This window comes from Stigmatopora nigra, chromosome 6 (assembly GCF_051989575.1).
Source record: "Stigmatopora nigra isolate UIUO_SnigA chromosome 6, RoL_Snig_1.1, whole genome shotgun sequence".
In the NCBI taxonomy this organism is placed as follows: domain Eukaryota; kingdom Metazoa; phylum Chordata; class Actinopteri; order Syngnathiformes; family Syngnathidae; genus Stigmatopora; species Stigmatopora nigra.
The window spans coordinates 4,215,629-4,231,062 of record NC_135513.1 but is presented as its reverse complement, the minus strand read 5'-3'; the positions used below and the strand labels follow the sequence as shown (position 1 = coordinate 4,231,062).

At 38.9% G+C, this 15,434-nt stretch overlaps 2 protein-coding genes across 6 annotated transcripts in view; both read right to left on the bottom strand.

The window, feature by feature from the left end:
• The window catches only part of LOC144198588 (uncharacterized), an 82,460-nt gene extending 72,877 nt beyond the window's left edge, over window positions 1–9,583 (bottom strand). For both annotated transcript variants that reach the window (XR_013326746.1, XM_077719693.1), the window contains exons 1-2: window positions 9,462–9,583; window positions 8,883–9,086 (exon numbers count right to left, since the gene is read on the bottom strand). Coding sequence is in view for 1 of the 2 variants with exons in the window: in XM_077719693.1 (XP_077575819.1) it covers window positions 8,883–9,026 (144 nt within the window). In the remaining variant the exon portion in view is untranslated. The remainder of the gene's footprint in view (window positions 1–8,882; window positions 9,087–9,461) is intronic.
• A 1,507-nt stretch (window positions 9,584–11,090) lies between these two features.
• ctnna2 (catenin (cadherin-associated protein), alpha 2) overlaps window positions 11,091–15,434 on the bottom strand; it is a 103,656-nt gene continuing 99,312 nt past the window's right edge. For 3 of the 4 annotated variants that reach the window (XM_077718296.1, XM_077718298.1, XM_077718297.1), the window contains one exon: window positions 13,806–14,868. In XM_077718296.1, the coding sequence (XP_077574422.1) occupies window positions 14,581–14,868 (288 nt within the window). In that variant the 3' untranslated portion in view covers window positions 13,806–14,580. Of the gene's footprint in view, window positions 11,631–13,704; window positions 13,769–13,805; window positions 14,869–15,434 lie in introns of those variants that run through there. The other variant, XM_077718299.1, reaches the window with a different exon arrangement.

Genomic DNA, 15,434 nt, shown 5'->3' with positions numbered 1-15,434 from the left:
GCATAATTCACCCCGTAATCAACACAGTAGTTGATATTAGAGTGGCTGAAAGGAGACAGAAATAGTATGCATTCTTCTATTTCAACTAGTTGTTGTCATCGCCATTTAAATGACAAAACAGCTTGCCAACCCTTGCACATAGCAGCAGTTCGCTTAAGGAGCACAGCGGTGTTCTCGAGCAGAAAATGTTTGCATTGTGAGCTAGTGCATTATCATGGTGAAGAAGCAAGATGAATGATTCTCCGAGGGTCACCTAAACACAGAGAATGCTTTTGACCTATAGAAGAAAAGAGTACAGACAACCCAGCAACTAGTGGATTACTTTGTGTTCATTCCCTGCTCCCATTCAGTCTTTGTGGCTACTGCTATTAGGTCTTGTCATTTTAGTCCTCCCCAAAGTTTCTTTGTGACTTTGAATTGTGAGTGTTCTTGTTGCTTTCCCGCAAATGGCCCCACAGTTTCACCAAGCTGTCCTTGGCTTTGACCCAAACTGATGGAAATCTAGAAATCAATGTGCCTACTTTTACTAATGAAATATTTATATTTATCATCTATTCAATATATAATCACCAAAATCATGAGCCCCAATGAATTCTCTCTGAATAACTACTATTACTCACGGGTGAAAACTTTCCATCTTGCACAGTTCAAAATCCATCATTGTCTCCTAGATATCATTTTCAGATTTACCTGTTCTGAAAAGATTGACTGGGTCTGTCGCAAAGGTTGAGAAGCTTTACTGCAAAAGATTCCCTCAATTACGTCATTCTGCGAGGGGGAATAGAGGAATTTTGATGGATTATTAAATTGTGCACCTCGCTATGCTAAGAAGGCTCTGAATAATATTAATATTCAGAGATAGACTTATGAAACTGATTTATAATCAGTATGAATTGATGACCTGGATGCAGAACCCACTGTGTAACTAAGCAGGGCCCCCACGTTGCTTCTTTCTCACATAAGTCAAGGTACTTCACGGAGGGATACTGATAGTCACAGAGACTACACAGGGGCTGTGTGATCTCCATGCCCAAGTGCCCTTTTACTGAAATTCACAGGGAGAATGGAATCAGTGCACTCAAACCTAGCTATCTTCAGCTCTGGTTGCTTCTGGTACATTTACATGCATATTTTTCTAGGCCTGTTATGACCTTCAGCAATTCCACTGTCTGTTTGGATTCACTCTGCCGTTTCGAAAAGAATTCCACTTTTTCTTTTTTTTCCCTTTTTTTTTATTTTTTATAAAAGATGGGAATCAGTGTCTTCGGCCTGGCCAAGGGGTTTAACCAGCTGCTAACAGGTTCACCATGGTGTGGAAAATTCCATTCTTAGTCTATTCCTTGCCAGCTGACAAGTTTAACACTAGATTAAACTCACAATCTGTTGTTGTTAGTGCCAAATTGCTGCTCTACCCCAAAAAATATCATCAGTGATTAGCTCGATGAAAGTATAGGTGGGATTTTTTTTCTTGGTAAAAGAGGGTCATGTATAAAGCCTTCTCTCAATAGCCTTGGTAATGTTATCTATCATGAAGCGGTGCGGAATGGAATCGGAGCACTAGAAGCAAAACCTGTGGCAATGGCAGCAAGCAAGATATAATAATGTGGCATCTTCCTTCCATTACTCCTGTGTCTAAATAGCCGGTTGATGACAGACCCCAGCAGGTGAAATGCTAAAGACTCTGCCAGCTACTCTCTTCTTGGGGACTACAATAGAGAAATAAAAAATAAAAAACCCAAAGTGGCAACAAAGCTGGAACACAACAGTCTCGTTAGATTTCCCGACATATTGCAGGGTGGTTGAGGTGACTTCCAGTGATTTTTGTAATTTATGTTTGGTATTTTTTTCCGGGGAAAAAAGGTTTGTATTCCCAGTGGAAGTAGGATTATGATGTTTAGTAGATTTACTTTTATGTTCATTAGAAATTCTAGATCAAGACTTAATCAAGGGTTCCTGCTATCATATATTGTATTGCTTTTGTCCTTTACTACATAGTGTGGTTTGTTAATAATACATGAATTCAGGACCACAACATAACCACATCACCCCAGTTTAATTTAGCAGACACACTTGGAACACAGCAACAGATCCATTACCTTGCCTGTGTATGCTTTTCTTTGTATAGATGTATGACCTTAAGAAGTGAATTTATCTTGTACAATGATGCATTGCTGCATCCAAACTTGCATGTAAGCAGCACGTTTGCGTCCCTTTTACGCTGTCGTCCCAACTTAGGCATCCATCTGTCAACGTTCACATCAAAGCGGCCCTGATGGGCCTCACAACCTATCCTCATAACAACAGGAGATGTTACCTTATTAAAAAATAATACAAGCTGTTTCATGAGGCAGAAAATGTCTAGAGGAACATCTGTGGAACAAGTTGTGTATTAAATATGTAAGAGCAAGATTCAAAATTCCTTTTTGCATTGGATGGCAGCGCTCGAAAGAGAATCCACAGTGCGGGCCCCCAAGCTGACTCAAATGCTGTCATCATTGCTATCTGACTAGAGAAACAGAAGACCCCTTCCCTGCCTCCTAATTTCAAAAGCTCTGGTGGGAGAGAACAGTCAAAGAGTAGAATGCTTTAATCACTGCAAGAAATTAGTGACCCATGACTTTTTTTCTGGTCTTTTTTCGTTCCCGAGCAAAGCAAAAGAAAGAAAGCAGTAAAGCATTGTAATATAACATTTTTCATGAGAGCATTTGTGTAGGCTAAAGAGTTCAGTTTTTGTTCTGAAGACTTGGCCTCTAGAGACATACAGACCTCACTCGAGAGAGAAAAAAAAGCGAGGAGGAAATAGTGGGAGTGCTCCAGTATTGCTGCAGTCATTAGATTAAAAGAGCTGCATTTCGATTGCTTCTATAAAGATTTCAAACCAACGTTAACCCATTTGTGAGAATGATTACTGAAACTTGGGAGGTATTACACAAAAGTAGGGAAAACAACTTCCAGGATGAATGTGAAGACACACTTTATATACAAGCAATTGGAACTATTTTGGATGTCTGCCAGGATGAGGAGCCATTTAGCCAAGTCAGTTGTGGGTCTTTGGGACAAGGTGAGAGAGTCTTGAATGGTTTGAGCATGTCCAGAGGGGAGAGAGGAACTATCAATAGACGGGTGTTGAGGGTGAAAGTGCCAGGGAACGGGGCTAGAGACGAAACATGGATGTACGTAGTACACAGCTGGACTACAGGCAGTTTGTGGATTCAGGTCAATACCTGGAGGGGACCTCAGGTCAGGTCAAAGAAGGAACACAAAATTCTGTTTTCCAAACATGGACAGGGTGCACTGGTTAAGAATATTAACCTGTGTATACATTTAACATTGGGTGGAAGGCAGACTACAACCTAGACTGGTCGCCAGTCAGTCATAAGCCACACAGAGAGACAAATGGCCATCCACACTCACAATCAGACCACCACCAGGGGGAAGCGAGCCCACGCCTGCCTGCACAAGTCAGGCGAGTGAACCTCTATACCAGAAGGCACCGGTTACACAACGGCAAATGACAATAAAAAACAAACAAAACATTAATATTAATACAAAAAGGGAATCTCTTGATTACCATTTTGTCTCAGAATTTGAATTGAAGAAAACCCCAATGGTCATGTTGAGCTGCTTGTTATCAAAGGCAGAAGTCATGTGCTGAGTCACACAAGGAGATATGTGGGCTCCCTCATTTCTTTGAATAGAGTGAAAACATATGGGCGGTATATTATTGATACTCATACACAGATGCTCATGTTTGCACAAAACCGCTTCCATATGAAAGAGGTGAAGATGTCATCAAAGGAATGAGCAATAACATAAACACCTGAACGGATTTTTGCTCTCTTGAGTGTTGAGGAGCTGCGGCATAAAAATGAGGCGTGGGTGCAAAATGTTCTCCTGGTGTTGAGGACAATTAGGCACTATTCAAATCCCCTTTACACATAACAAATCTCTCAAAGTCTCCCAGCCTTTCGAATTTAATGTAGGTATATAGATCACTGCTGAATGAATGCATCCAGAAATGCTACCATTTAGTCTTTTTTTAATGTAATGTATGGGCTTTTGCTAGAAGCATGTGGTGTTCTCTTTGGTCCATTTCCACGGTTGGACCTGGAATAGCATTTTGCAGCAGTGGTGAGATGAAAGGCTCTATCCTGAAGTGCTTAGTGATGGTGTGCTTGACCGCTTCCATTCCTCCTTCAGTCAGAGTCATTTGGCCAGGCAAGTGTGAAAGCCCCTGTTATCACATGAAGAGTTTGCTTTCTGACCACAGGACACTTCCAAGCACATTAACATCCATCACATCATCTCATCGTAGATCTCTCTTTAAGTCACAGGAGGATTCCATAGAAAAGAAAAACATGCGACTAATTGTGTCATGCATGCTGATGAGATGGTGTTGAGAATCGATGCACGGATTGTTGCCAACAATGTAACCTTCAAATCCTTTCTCTACTGCATCATGCATCAGCCACATGCCAGAGGTTAATAGCACACTTTTACTTAATATTGGTGACTACATCAATGCATTAGGAATTTCTGGAGTTCAGCAAATTCAATGCATATCTAGATAGATGGATTGCAATTCTATTTTAAAAAAATACATCTTTAAAGGCGGAGTATTTTGTCCTATTCCATTCATTTCTCGAAAAATCGATAAAATGCGGCTGGTAAATGTGCTGAGGTAAACGTTAATCATGAACAGTTCAGTTCTCTAACATGACACTCTTAAAGTATTGTAAAACATGTAAAAAGAACCCCGGAAGGGGGCCACAATTCTGTGTTCAGCATAGATTCAGCATTATCTCCTTCCGCCGGACTATGCACGAACCATAATACTGATTGATAGCACCACTTACAAAATGCTTCAGATGCATTTAATGGCTAGTCCAACATTTTTATAATTAAAGAAACACCTAAGTGTCTTACCCTAAGCTCTCTGTGCTATTAAATGCAGCCGGAACAGAATCGTAAAGGGCTGGTATGGGAAACAAATAGCACTCTAAATTCATTAGTGGACAGAGAGAAATGATACCATTGTCCTTCTTCCTCCACATGTATGAACCACAAAAGGGATCCATTAGCACAGGAAACAGATCAGACCAGACAGTGTAAATATTACCCATCTATTCAGCGGGTTCTGTTCAATCCATCAACACTGCCGAACCTACGCAAGCAGTTACTCATGTGCTTCTCATACAACAAACATGGCTGGCAGCACACTGTGAGCTGGTGCATCTGTGCCAGGGCTGCTCTTGGCCGTATTCGTGTCTAAGGTTTTCTCGGCAGAGCGCAGATTTGCCGAGGGACTTGTCGGGATAAAGTGCAAAATTAGACAGAACCGCTTCTGGTGATAGACATCCAATCCACTTTGAAATGGGACGCCTGACAGTGATTTGTCCACTATCTATTATAGAGACAATTTATAGTTTATCTCTCAATATACCATAAATGTTTTTGCTATAAATCACTAGCATGTGTTTTATAGCAACATCCATCCATTTATCTATCTTGCTCTCGTTTCAACTGAAAGAACTCCCTCCTGTTGAATATGTTAATTGAATTTGTGTATTTCTTGCACCACTGTTTGGCTGCATCGAAGGCTGTACTTCATATTCCTTCTTTTATAATGCAGACTTACAAGGCTTAAAAGAAAAAAAACATGGTTTCATATAATTTAAAAAAGTTAGAATAAAATGAACCATTGGACCAGGAGGTTACTCTCTGTATCTAATACCTGTGCATGAACGGCTTTGTGTAATACCTAGAGTCAAGATTTATTGAATATGGAAACATCCCCTACTGTGTGCTCTGTGGTACATGCAAGGTTGACTCAATTTCTCTGTGGGAAGCCACTGATACTTTGGACTTGACCTTGTCGTGGTGGTCTCACCATGCACAGTTGTTGTCATTACTCAATTAGATAGAGTTAGGAACTGGGTAACATGATGGCACCTTGCTGGGAAGACTGAATGCAAATAATATTTTGGGCTCGGGCAATGGTTGTCACGGCCAAATAGCTAGCCAAAACAGGTCTGTTTAAATGTGATTCTACAAAAAGAACAAGGATGTTTGCAAGTCACTAGTTGTTAGGTTAATGAGAAGCAAGGTAAGGACTCCTTCCTGCTTCATGCTCTATCACTGTGTTAAGTTATTGTAGCTTTTTGCTGCATGGATGCATGAAAATAAAACCTAGGTTGGGACATTTAAAATGCATGATCTCATTTTCATTTATACGGAAACCATAGTCGCTCCTGGTGCCGCACAATCATCATCATGAATGAGGGACTGTACAAAACTGCGTAGCTGAGAGGCAGAAAACTACTATACAAGTGAAATCATTTACCATTTTGCTTGTCATTAAAGCCATAGCGAGACAGCAGATGCAAAGACTATAAAAAATGAAATAGGGTTGAGAAGATGTGACCATTTTTCCCAATTGGAAAAACAAATTAGCTTTCACACAATATATCTGTTTCAACACTTACTGATGACTAGCTGTAATTATAGCAGAAAATTGTTTTTGCAAACAATATAACGATGCCTTGTGGAGACTTGCAAGAGAAAGCTGTAATTTGTCTTTTTATATGATGAGATGTCAAAGTACTTTTTCCACGCAAACATTTGTCCACATCAAGCATGCAGCTGCAGTATATCTTTAATGACTTTGAAGATGTTTTGAAATGGTGGAATTGCTAAAGAATATTGTGAGAGTTCATTGTAACATGATCCAAAGATTGAAGAAATCCTGTGTTGAATTTAGAAAAGCAGCTTTAAAACACCCTCGCTACAGCAAATATTTAATGCATGAACCCTTTAACTTAAAGTGGAATTTTAAACGTAAGATCTTATAGTATACACCACTATCTATATCCCACTATAATACTATATATCATACTTGTATGATTATGTGGAGGGGGATCACAGGTGGTGGTAAACTTGCTTGACTTCAACACACGCAGCGCAGGATCAATTACCACTCATTGATGGTGTGAATGTGTTGGGAATCGGTTGCCTGACTGCAAGGGCTCTGCAACTGATACTAGTTTAGGATTTGATCTGCCTCCAGGATGAATATGAATGGATGGCTGGATAGATAAATGTGTTATGCTTTAAACATGTTTTACTGGGATGCAAGATAATGCACATTTTCCTAAGGCTTGCACGAGTCTTCTTTATGTACTCCCGTTTCCTCCCACATCCCAAAAAACATGCATAGCCGGCTGGTTGAACACTTGTCGCTTGGCATAAGTGTGAATGGTTGTCCGTTTCATTGTGCACAGCACCCCCGCGAGTCTTGTGAGGATATAAGGAACGGAAATGAAATGAATGAAAAGTAAAAATGTTGAGAAAGTCAGCCTTGTTTTGTCTCACTTGTGCATTGCCTACGGTGACTCTGATAGGGCGAAAAAGTCTCAAGACTACATGAAGGAACTAAATATAATCATGTCTCAGGGTTAGAGGGCATATATTTAATCGTGGTGACAACCCACACTTATGCCATGGCTTGTCTACTCAATATTTGAACTGGCTACTACAGTATATTAAATGTATGCAGAAGGCAATGTTTCCATAGCCAACTGTCTTATAGGGTTTGACATAATGGCAAAATAAGGACAGAATTGCATTCTGAAAATGAATTCTTAAATGAGTACATGTATGTGTTAGACTAAACCTAAAATATGAGAAAGAATGCCACTTTTAATCACACACATGGAACAGAAACTCACTAATGATCTCCGGCATGGAACTTTTCTAAATGATCTGCAGAAAGTATTGAATATGCATTGGGATTTGTGCATTCATAACCTTTTCCAGTAGGCGTGCCTTTTCCATATTCACCTCTGCCAAATGCCTCTATTGATGAGAATCTCTTTTAAAAAGCTGACATTAGTGAAATAGGAGCTCGGTTGGCCATTACATTGATGATGGGTGAAATAACTCAATAATAATAGAATTGCCGTTTGGATCATCTACAAGCTTGGGCATAACAAGGAGGTCACGCTCTCCTTCCTCATTCAATTACAGACGGACATAAATCAAGCTGTTATTCCAGACACTTCGGGCATCTGCTGACCGTTTTATTATGACCTTGTTCATATTTGCAAAGGGTATTTTTCCACTGTTGCCTCTCTATTCCTTGCCCTGTCTGAATTAAATGGACAATGTTGGCTCATTAAGATGCCATCTGGTGAAAAGGAAAATGAGCAAAGAAAGCGGAGCCTGCACCTCCAACCAATTCTAACAATTACCAGTTCACAAACTGGAATAGATAACGATTAGAGATTTTTACATATGAAAACACTAATGTTACAATGCCTTTTAAATCCTTTTCTACACACATGAATTGTAACATCCAGTTACAGACCCCACTAGAAGTCAGCAATTCACTTTTTTGTTCAACTTAGAACACTATGTTGATCAGATTTGAATGCACCCAAAACATGCCCCCAGCCTAGAAGAAAAGCAAAGAATGTAGCAGCTTTGGACACACTAAAATCATCTAAAATTAACTCAAAAACAAGTAGAGGGACTCGAGGGTCACCAGACTGCAATACACATATGGGACCTGGACTTAAATCCTCCTTTTGGACCAAGACAATATTCTTTTCCTACATGTAAATTGAGCAAAAACACTGCAAAAGAAAAATTCACTTGGGATGCGCTCAAGACCACCAACACCCAATCAGGAAAAGCCTACCTCGCCTGCACATTTTATGCTGTTTCTATAGGGGCCTGATCATTAAAAATTTAGATGGAAAAAGGGCTAAGGAATTGTATTCTTCACAAAAGAGCCTTGCAGAATTATAAAAATGGAGAACACGGTCCCCTAACTGATTTTTTAACATTTAAATCAGCAATGAAGAGGACATATTTTTACTAACCTGATCTCCAGCAAGCGTAGTCCGTTGATTGCAGTCAGATGCTGCTTGTTTCAGCAGAAAAAGTAATTGGTTAAACCGCCTGGTCCGTAATGGTTGGAGCAGTATCCAGAACCTTCTTGGTCCTTTGTGAAATTGTTTTGACATCCTGCTTTAATCCAGAACAATGTGGTTCTCTTGCAGAATTTGAACAGTGTCATCAGTACACTAAAATAAATCAGTAAACTTTCATCAGTGATGTTGCAGATACTATAGATGTTGCACAAGTTAATTCCATACACATGAATATTACTTCTCATTAACAATACTTTACTACTATAGCACTAAAATTCCAGCGCTACCAATAACTGTTCCTCCTTAAAACTATAAATTATTCATTAACAGTGTTGCATTGTTGTACAAATAACTGCTACATACTTGACTAGTTTAAGGCTGGGATTTATGTAACAAGAATGATGGAACCCCAGCTATCACTTTTTGCATAACTTGCAAGGCATTGTTTTCAGCTCTGTAAAATGATTGCAGCCTGATCTACTATAAGCATGCATTTAAACATTTTCTTTTGTTTTATTGTTAACTTACTTGACTTGTATTTTTTTAAAAATGAATCATTCAGCATCATTTTGAGTCAAGGAACTGCAAACTGACCCACAAGGACTGCGGTGAATCTTGGTCTTTGTTGCAACTGATCTAGCAGAAATGTGTCAACCAATGAGAGTTCAGGTAAAACAAGCAACACAGGAATGTAATCAACTCATTACACTTGTAAACACCTGATTGGTTAAAGGTTGTTGACTTCTTTGGTAGGAAAGAAATGGTGCATGTTGTAGCCCTTCCTGGAATAGTTTGGAGTCAGTAACTTTTGATGCAACGCTTACAGGTCCTGGAAGGTTAAATAAAGATTATAAAATTGTTGGATTAATTAAAAGTAAAGAATGATGTTAACATCACTACCAAACTTGAACAAATAAAGAGCTTTCAAAATATACTTATATATATTTCTTGTAGTATTTATAATAAATTCATCAAAATGACCTCAGAGTATCTTAAATGGGTGCCATTGATGCAAATTACTGACTTGTTAACTTAATGTTTAGTTGGTATCATTACTACAACCTGTAGACTGTGAGTAGCGTAGTAGTTTTTTTTAAATACTTTTGGCACCTTGACACATCCTTCCTGATGACTTACATTCGATTGCATCAGAGCTAGAAAGGAAAGAGATATCATATGCTGTAAGAATGAGTTTTCCCCCCGTAGTGATATATTTCAGTGCTGAATGAACTCCTGCAGTGTATTAGACAGCTGCACAATGGTGCAACTTATCTGTGCATTTTTGTACAAATGTTGGCAGAGCAGCCCATGAAATAAACCATACTGTGATTAATTGCCCTACAGATTGAATTTACTGCTTGACCTTGAAGGAAAAAATAATCATTTTCAGAATTGAGAGACTTAATCATGTCATTTTGATGACATAAAATATGTGTGAAGATTAGTACTGAAAGCACAGTGAGTCATGGGAAAATTAAACGAATTAATATGTACATTCTTTTGATTCCACAATACATTAAAACATGATGCCATTATTTAAATTACCCAAAAAATTAAAAGATAAAGAATTCTTCAGGAAAGAGCCACGTAAATGGAAATATGCTGTGGGGAAAAAGTTTCTTCCTACAATGTAACCACTTGGAATAAACCTTATTTTATGGCAATCACTTTTTTTAGTGTGAGTGGTGAGGAGTTGCATTATATGAGGTGTAACTACAAATTTTACAATAATGAAATATATTTTCACAATGGCCTTGCAGGGGGCTGGGCCAGGGCTTCGGTCAAAATGAATTAAAAAAAATTGCCGCAAGGCTCACTTTTTCAGCAACTTCCTGGAGGGTTGAAGCACAGGCCAAGTGAAAAGACATTAAGTTTAGGGGCGTTTCTGTTCTGCAGGCTACACACAAGGCCACTTTGCCAGAAAGGACATGATTTGGACGGTAAAAATCAATGCATATACTCAGAATGAGGACTAAGACATGAATAGAACACTACAACTTTGGAACTGAAAATGTGTAACTTTTAACAGTACTTACCATGAGTACAAACATTTCATTTTTGTAAGAATACTGACTGAAAATATAAATATTTGATCAAAGAAAATTATAATTGTGTGTATTTCTCATCTGTCCTAGAATCAGTATTGCAGGAAACTTAATAGGGGCGAGTAAGCAACATATTTTTTTTGCACTGATCCTCATCGTGGGTTGGAGTCTATCCAAAGTGACCTGGTGCAACTCATTACCTGCTAATCACAGGCCACATTAACTGGATTGTAAACAAGCAACCATTCACAATCACATTGGCACAGGTCAGAAATATTTGGACAGTGACACAAGCATGGTTCTTTTAGCTGTTTACAAAAACATATTCAAGATACAATTAAAGTACTATAATCAGTATGAGCAAATCAATTTCATGCTTGACTGTGTTGAGATCTGGTGATTGACTATTTTGTTATCTGTCAGCAGCCTAAGAGGTGGCTAAGGTCACACTGTTTGAGTTATCAAGTTTAACTCTGAATATTCTTCAGTTTAAGGTATTAAATCCCCCCCAATTATATTCACACACATACACGTACAAATCTAGTTATCGAATATATCTCTGTGCAGGACCCTCTGGCTGATGTGAAAAGGTGTAGACCCTCAAGGTCGTTAATGCCCAGGCCCCTTCGTCAACTCTGGGCATCTTGCTTTCCTAGGTAAAGCAAGAATAAGATATCACAACTCCAGGCCTAGGCAGTTGTATCCCTAAATTATTGAAACCTGATTCCATTGTTATGGGGAATTGGACCAAAGGGCCAACTCAAAGATTTTTTTCTTCCAGTTGTTATCTTTTTTTACACAACCAGGAGGTTTACAAAAAATGTTTTTTCCCCTCTCTCCAGTGATGTCTGTCATGTTTCAATGAGAGTACAAATATGTATGTGCACAGGGATTATTGTATTGTTAGAAAGTGTCACAAAAAGGAATTAATCTGTCCATTAACTGGACTGTCTAACAATGTGTCCCCTGTGGAATTGTTTCCCAAATACAAAGTACTTTGGTGATGCACGGATGCTTGATGCATGTAGTGTATAATCGCCATTAGCAACACAACGAGGACTTTAAAAAAAAACTGTCTTTTTTTCCAAGGAACTGGAACAAATGCATTTGGCTTACCACATTTTGAATCCTCCTGTGGATACTTTTGATTTCAAATCATTGTGGTGTGAAGTAAAAACCTAAAAGTGCAACAGGATGCCTTCCAAGCGTCAAAATAAATGTGTCACACTATTTTAAACGGAACCGATTTACAGTGGCACGGAGTTGTAGTCAGGACTCAGACGATCTCATTTGATTCCTGCACTCACAAGTGTTTCTCATTTTGGAGAGCTGCTGGCTGTGGACATTCTCGGATTTCATGCTTTGCTGACTAGGGGTGTTTTCAGCCTTTCAGCTCTGCTGTTCTTAGCCTCCATCCCTTAACAACTAGACAGACTTAAAAGGGATTGACAAGGACTTCATTGGTCAAAATGAGATTATGGGCCTTGACATCGTCAGCAGTTGACTTTGAGACCATGACACCACAGAGCTGCAGCTTACGCTGTTCATCAAATGGAGGTTGGGGTAATAGACAGTAGTGCGATGAAAAGTTCTGTCGTAGACTCTGAGGCTACTCAAGGGCATTCTATATGCTTAAATAATAACAAAGGTCCTGCACATTCGAAGTGCTTGAATACTACTACAGCAAATATAAAGAAAAATATAAAGACATAAGTTTGAACATTATGCTTTTTCTGCTTGGTTCTGTTTATCCCAGGTTTGCGCCGATATGTAATTTCATTTTTTAATTTTTATACAATAGTCATCAACAGTATGTAACTTGATATATAAATTTGGAGCTGGAGGTTTACATACACTATGCAATAAAATAAATTGAATTTAAGCTTTAATTTAAGTTTCAGAGTGTGAAGTCAAATCAGACAGAGCATCTTGTGTTTCAGGTTATTAAGCATTACCAGAATTACTTAATTTTGTTAAATCCCACAATAATGAGATAGAATTTCTTGAATAAGAAATTGTTATGTTTTCTCGAATTTTATTATTTTGTCTTTTTCCTTGTAAAACAAACATTGTCTATGTAAACTTTTGACCTTGAAGAAAATATCAAATTCCCTCTGAATATTGTGCAATTTACACAATAAAACACCAAGAGATTAGATATTTAGTCTGATTTGACCTCGGATAATGAAAAGTCTGAAAATTGGATATAACGCATATGTAAATAACTGTCAGACAAACCAGAGATTTGCCTTCTAATACCAACCACTCTTAAGAACAAATGTTCTGTCCCTGCTGGCCCCATTCAAAAACAATACAACAAGTCTTACACAAAATAATAAATCAGATTAGTTAGTTATGTCATGCACTTACTTACCTTAACTCAAAAGTAAGTGTGAGATAACATTTTCAAGCATAAAAACACAGTATTTCTTCAGTCTATTTGTTGTTAATTATTTTTCCTCAAGAGGGGAAAAAAACAATTTGAAGTGGATAAGAGCGAAAACACACTCAGGACACTCTTAAGTGAGTTTATAGAGCATCCGGTGTTGGTCAGTGATTCAGATAACACACTTTAACCTCAGTATTAGTCTATACCACTGAGGCTTGCTCCTGTTTAGACAGTCCCGTTTTTTTTTTAATAGCAGCTTTCATTTTTATTTGTCTTGAATTTGCAAAATAAAAAAAAAAACTGTAGCAGGTTGAATTATTTAATGACAAGAACCTACCAATTTCCAGGGCAATGCAGAAACAAACAGCATGCAGGGTGATGCAGATTTGAAGTGTTGTGTCCTGCAAAATGCAACAGTAATAAATAAACATGAACCTATTGGGACCAAGTCGAGGGATTTATTAGAGATAAAGGGAGCGTATGCACGGATTTTGGAGAAAAACACAACTAGTCATATCACTCGATATATATTTAGACGCTACACAACTTTCAGTCAGGTTATCATTGTTAGTGATTCCTTCATCAGAATTTTTTTTCAAAGGCAACACAATTATATAATGCGTGCTTTGGATAAAACACTGTATCAGAACATGGGGACTACTTCAATGCTGACACTTCTGGGTATTTTAAACATAAGTCATTTTTCCTACCACTACTGGTTACAATTTATGAGGGTTGGAAAAAACAAAACAAGAAAAGAGGTCTATAAACCCCAAGAGTCATTTCTCTACAGCACAACCCAGGATTTCCATTCAGCAATTTTAAATGTGTATACAAGCAGCCATTCGGCACAGTGTTAATAATAAGACTACAATATCGACCGCTATCGTTTTTTTTTAAAAATCCCTTGCTGATATGTCTTTTAATCAGTTCCGTATTTTGTCACAGTTTGGCGCTCACATGTTAAGCTACGATAAAATTGATAAATAACGTTACTTGTGTGCGAGTGTTTGTGTGTGTATACGTTTGTGTGTGTATACGTTTGTGTGCGCCGTCTGTTAGAGAACCACAGTCTTTCCATGAGCCCAAGAGTGGCAGTTAAATGTGTTCCGTCATTCTCCTGAGGTGTAAAAGAGTACACACGCAAGGAAAATAGGTGGGTTAACACAATGTAAATCTTTTCCCGGGTGTATTTTCGGGGGGCGATAATATTTTAAAAGGAGTCCATGGCCTTGAATTCACTAAGGGCCTGGACAGGGGAGATGTGTTTCTTCTGGGAGCCTCGTCGGACCCGAGTCTGGCACTCTTCTGGCTTTTCCCTTTTTACCAGTGGCTTCTTTTCTGGGGCCTTCATGCGCCAGGACACCACGGGCGAGTTGACGGCGGCGGTCCCGTAAACCTTCTGATACTTGGTGGAGGCCACGTACGAGGCTTTGACCGTCAGCACCACGGCGTTCATGAGGTTCTTAGCAGCCTGAATGAGCGAGGTGGCGCTATCCAGCTGCAGATAAGAAACAGTTAAGGTCAAATCTAATGCGTCAGTTCTTTGGCACTTTGGCACATTTTTGCGCATGAGGAAGCATTAGCTTTGCATGGTGGGATATCTTCTCCGTAACTGTCAATTAAGCGAGATAAAACAGCGCTCACTATGACGTCTTCCTTTTGCGGCTGCTAATGAGCGGAGGCAGGGTCAGGTGTATTATGTTTTTTTCTGTTTTGTTTGGCTGACATTTAAGGGTCGTCGGCCAGTGGGCCTCCTTCGACCACATGCAGAGACGAGTCAACTGCTTAGTTTTAATGAGTATGGATTCCAGCTGACCACCGTGAAGGTTCAAATCTCAGTGGGAAATGCGCCTCCCACAAGAGACAAACATGTACACCAAAGTCAATAAAAAATAATGACGTGGTGAAAAGGGGAACCCAAAGATGAAGAGATGAGGGGCTCTCATTCTGATTTGACAAAACAATATTAACTGGTCATTTATAATACAAAAACAACAGCAGCATGTCACAGTAGAAAGTATCAAGAATAAAGTATTATTGCTGCAGACCTCGGTAGAGAATGGT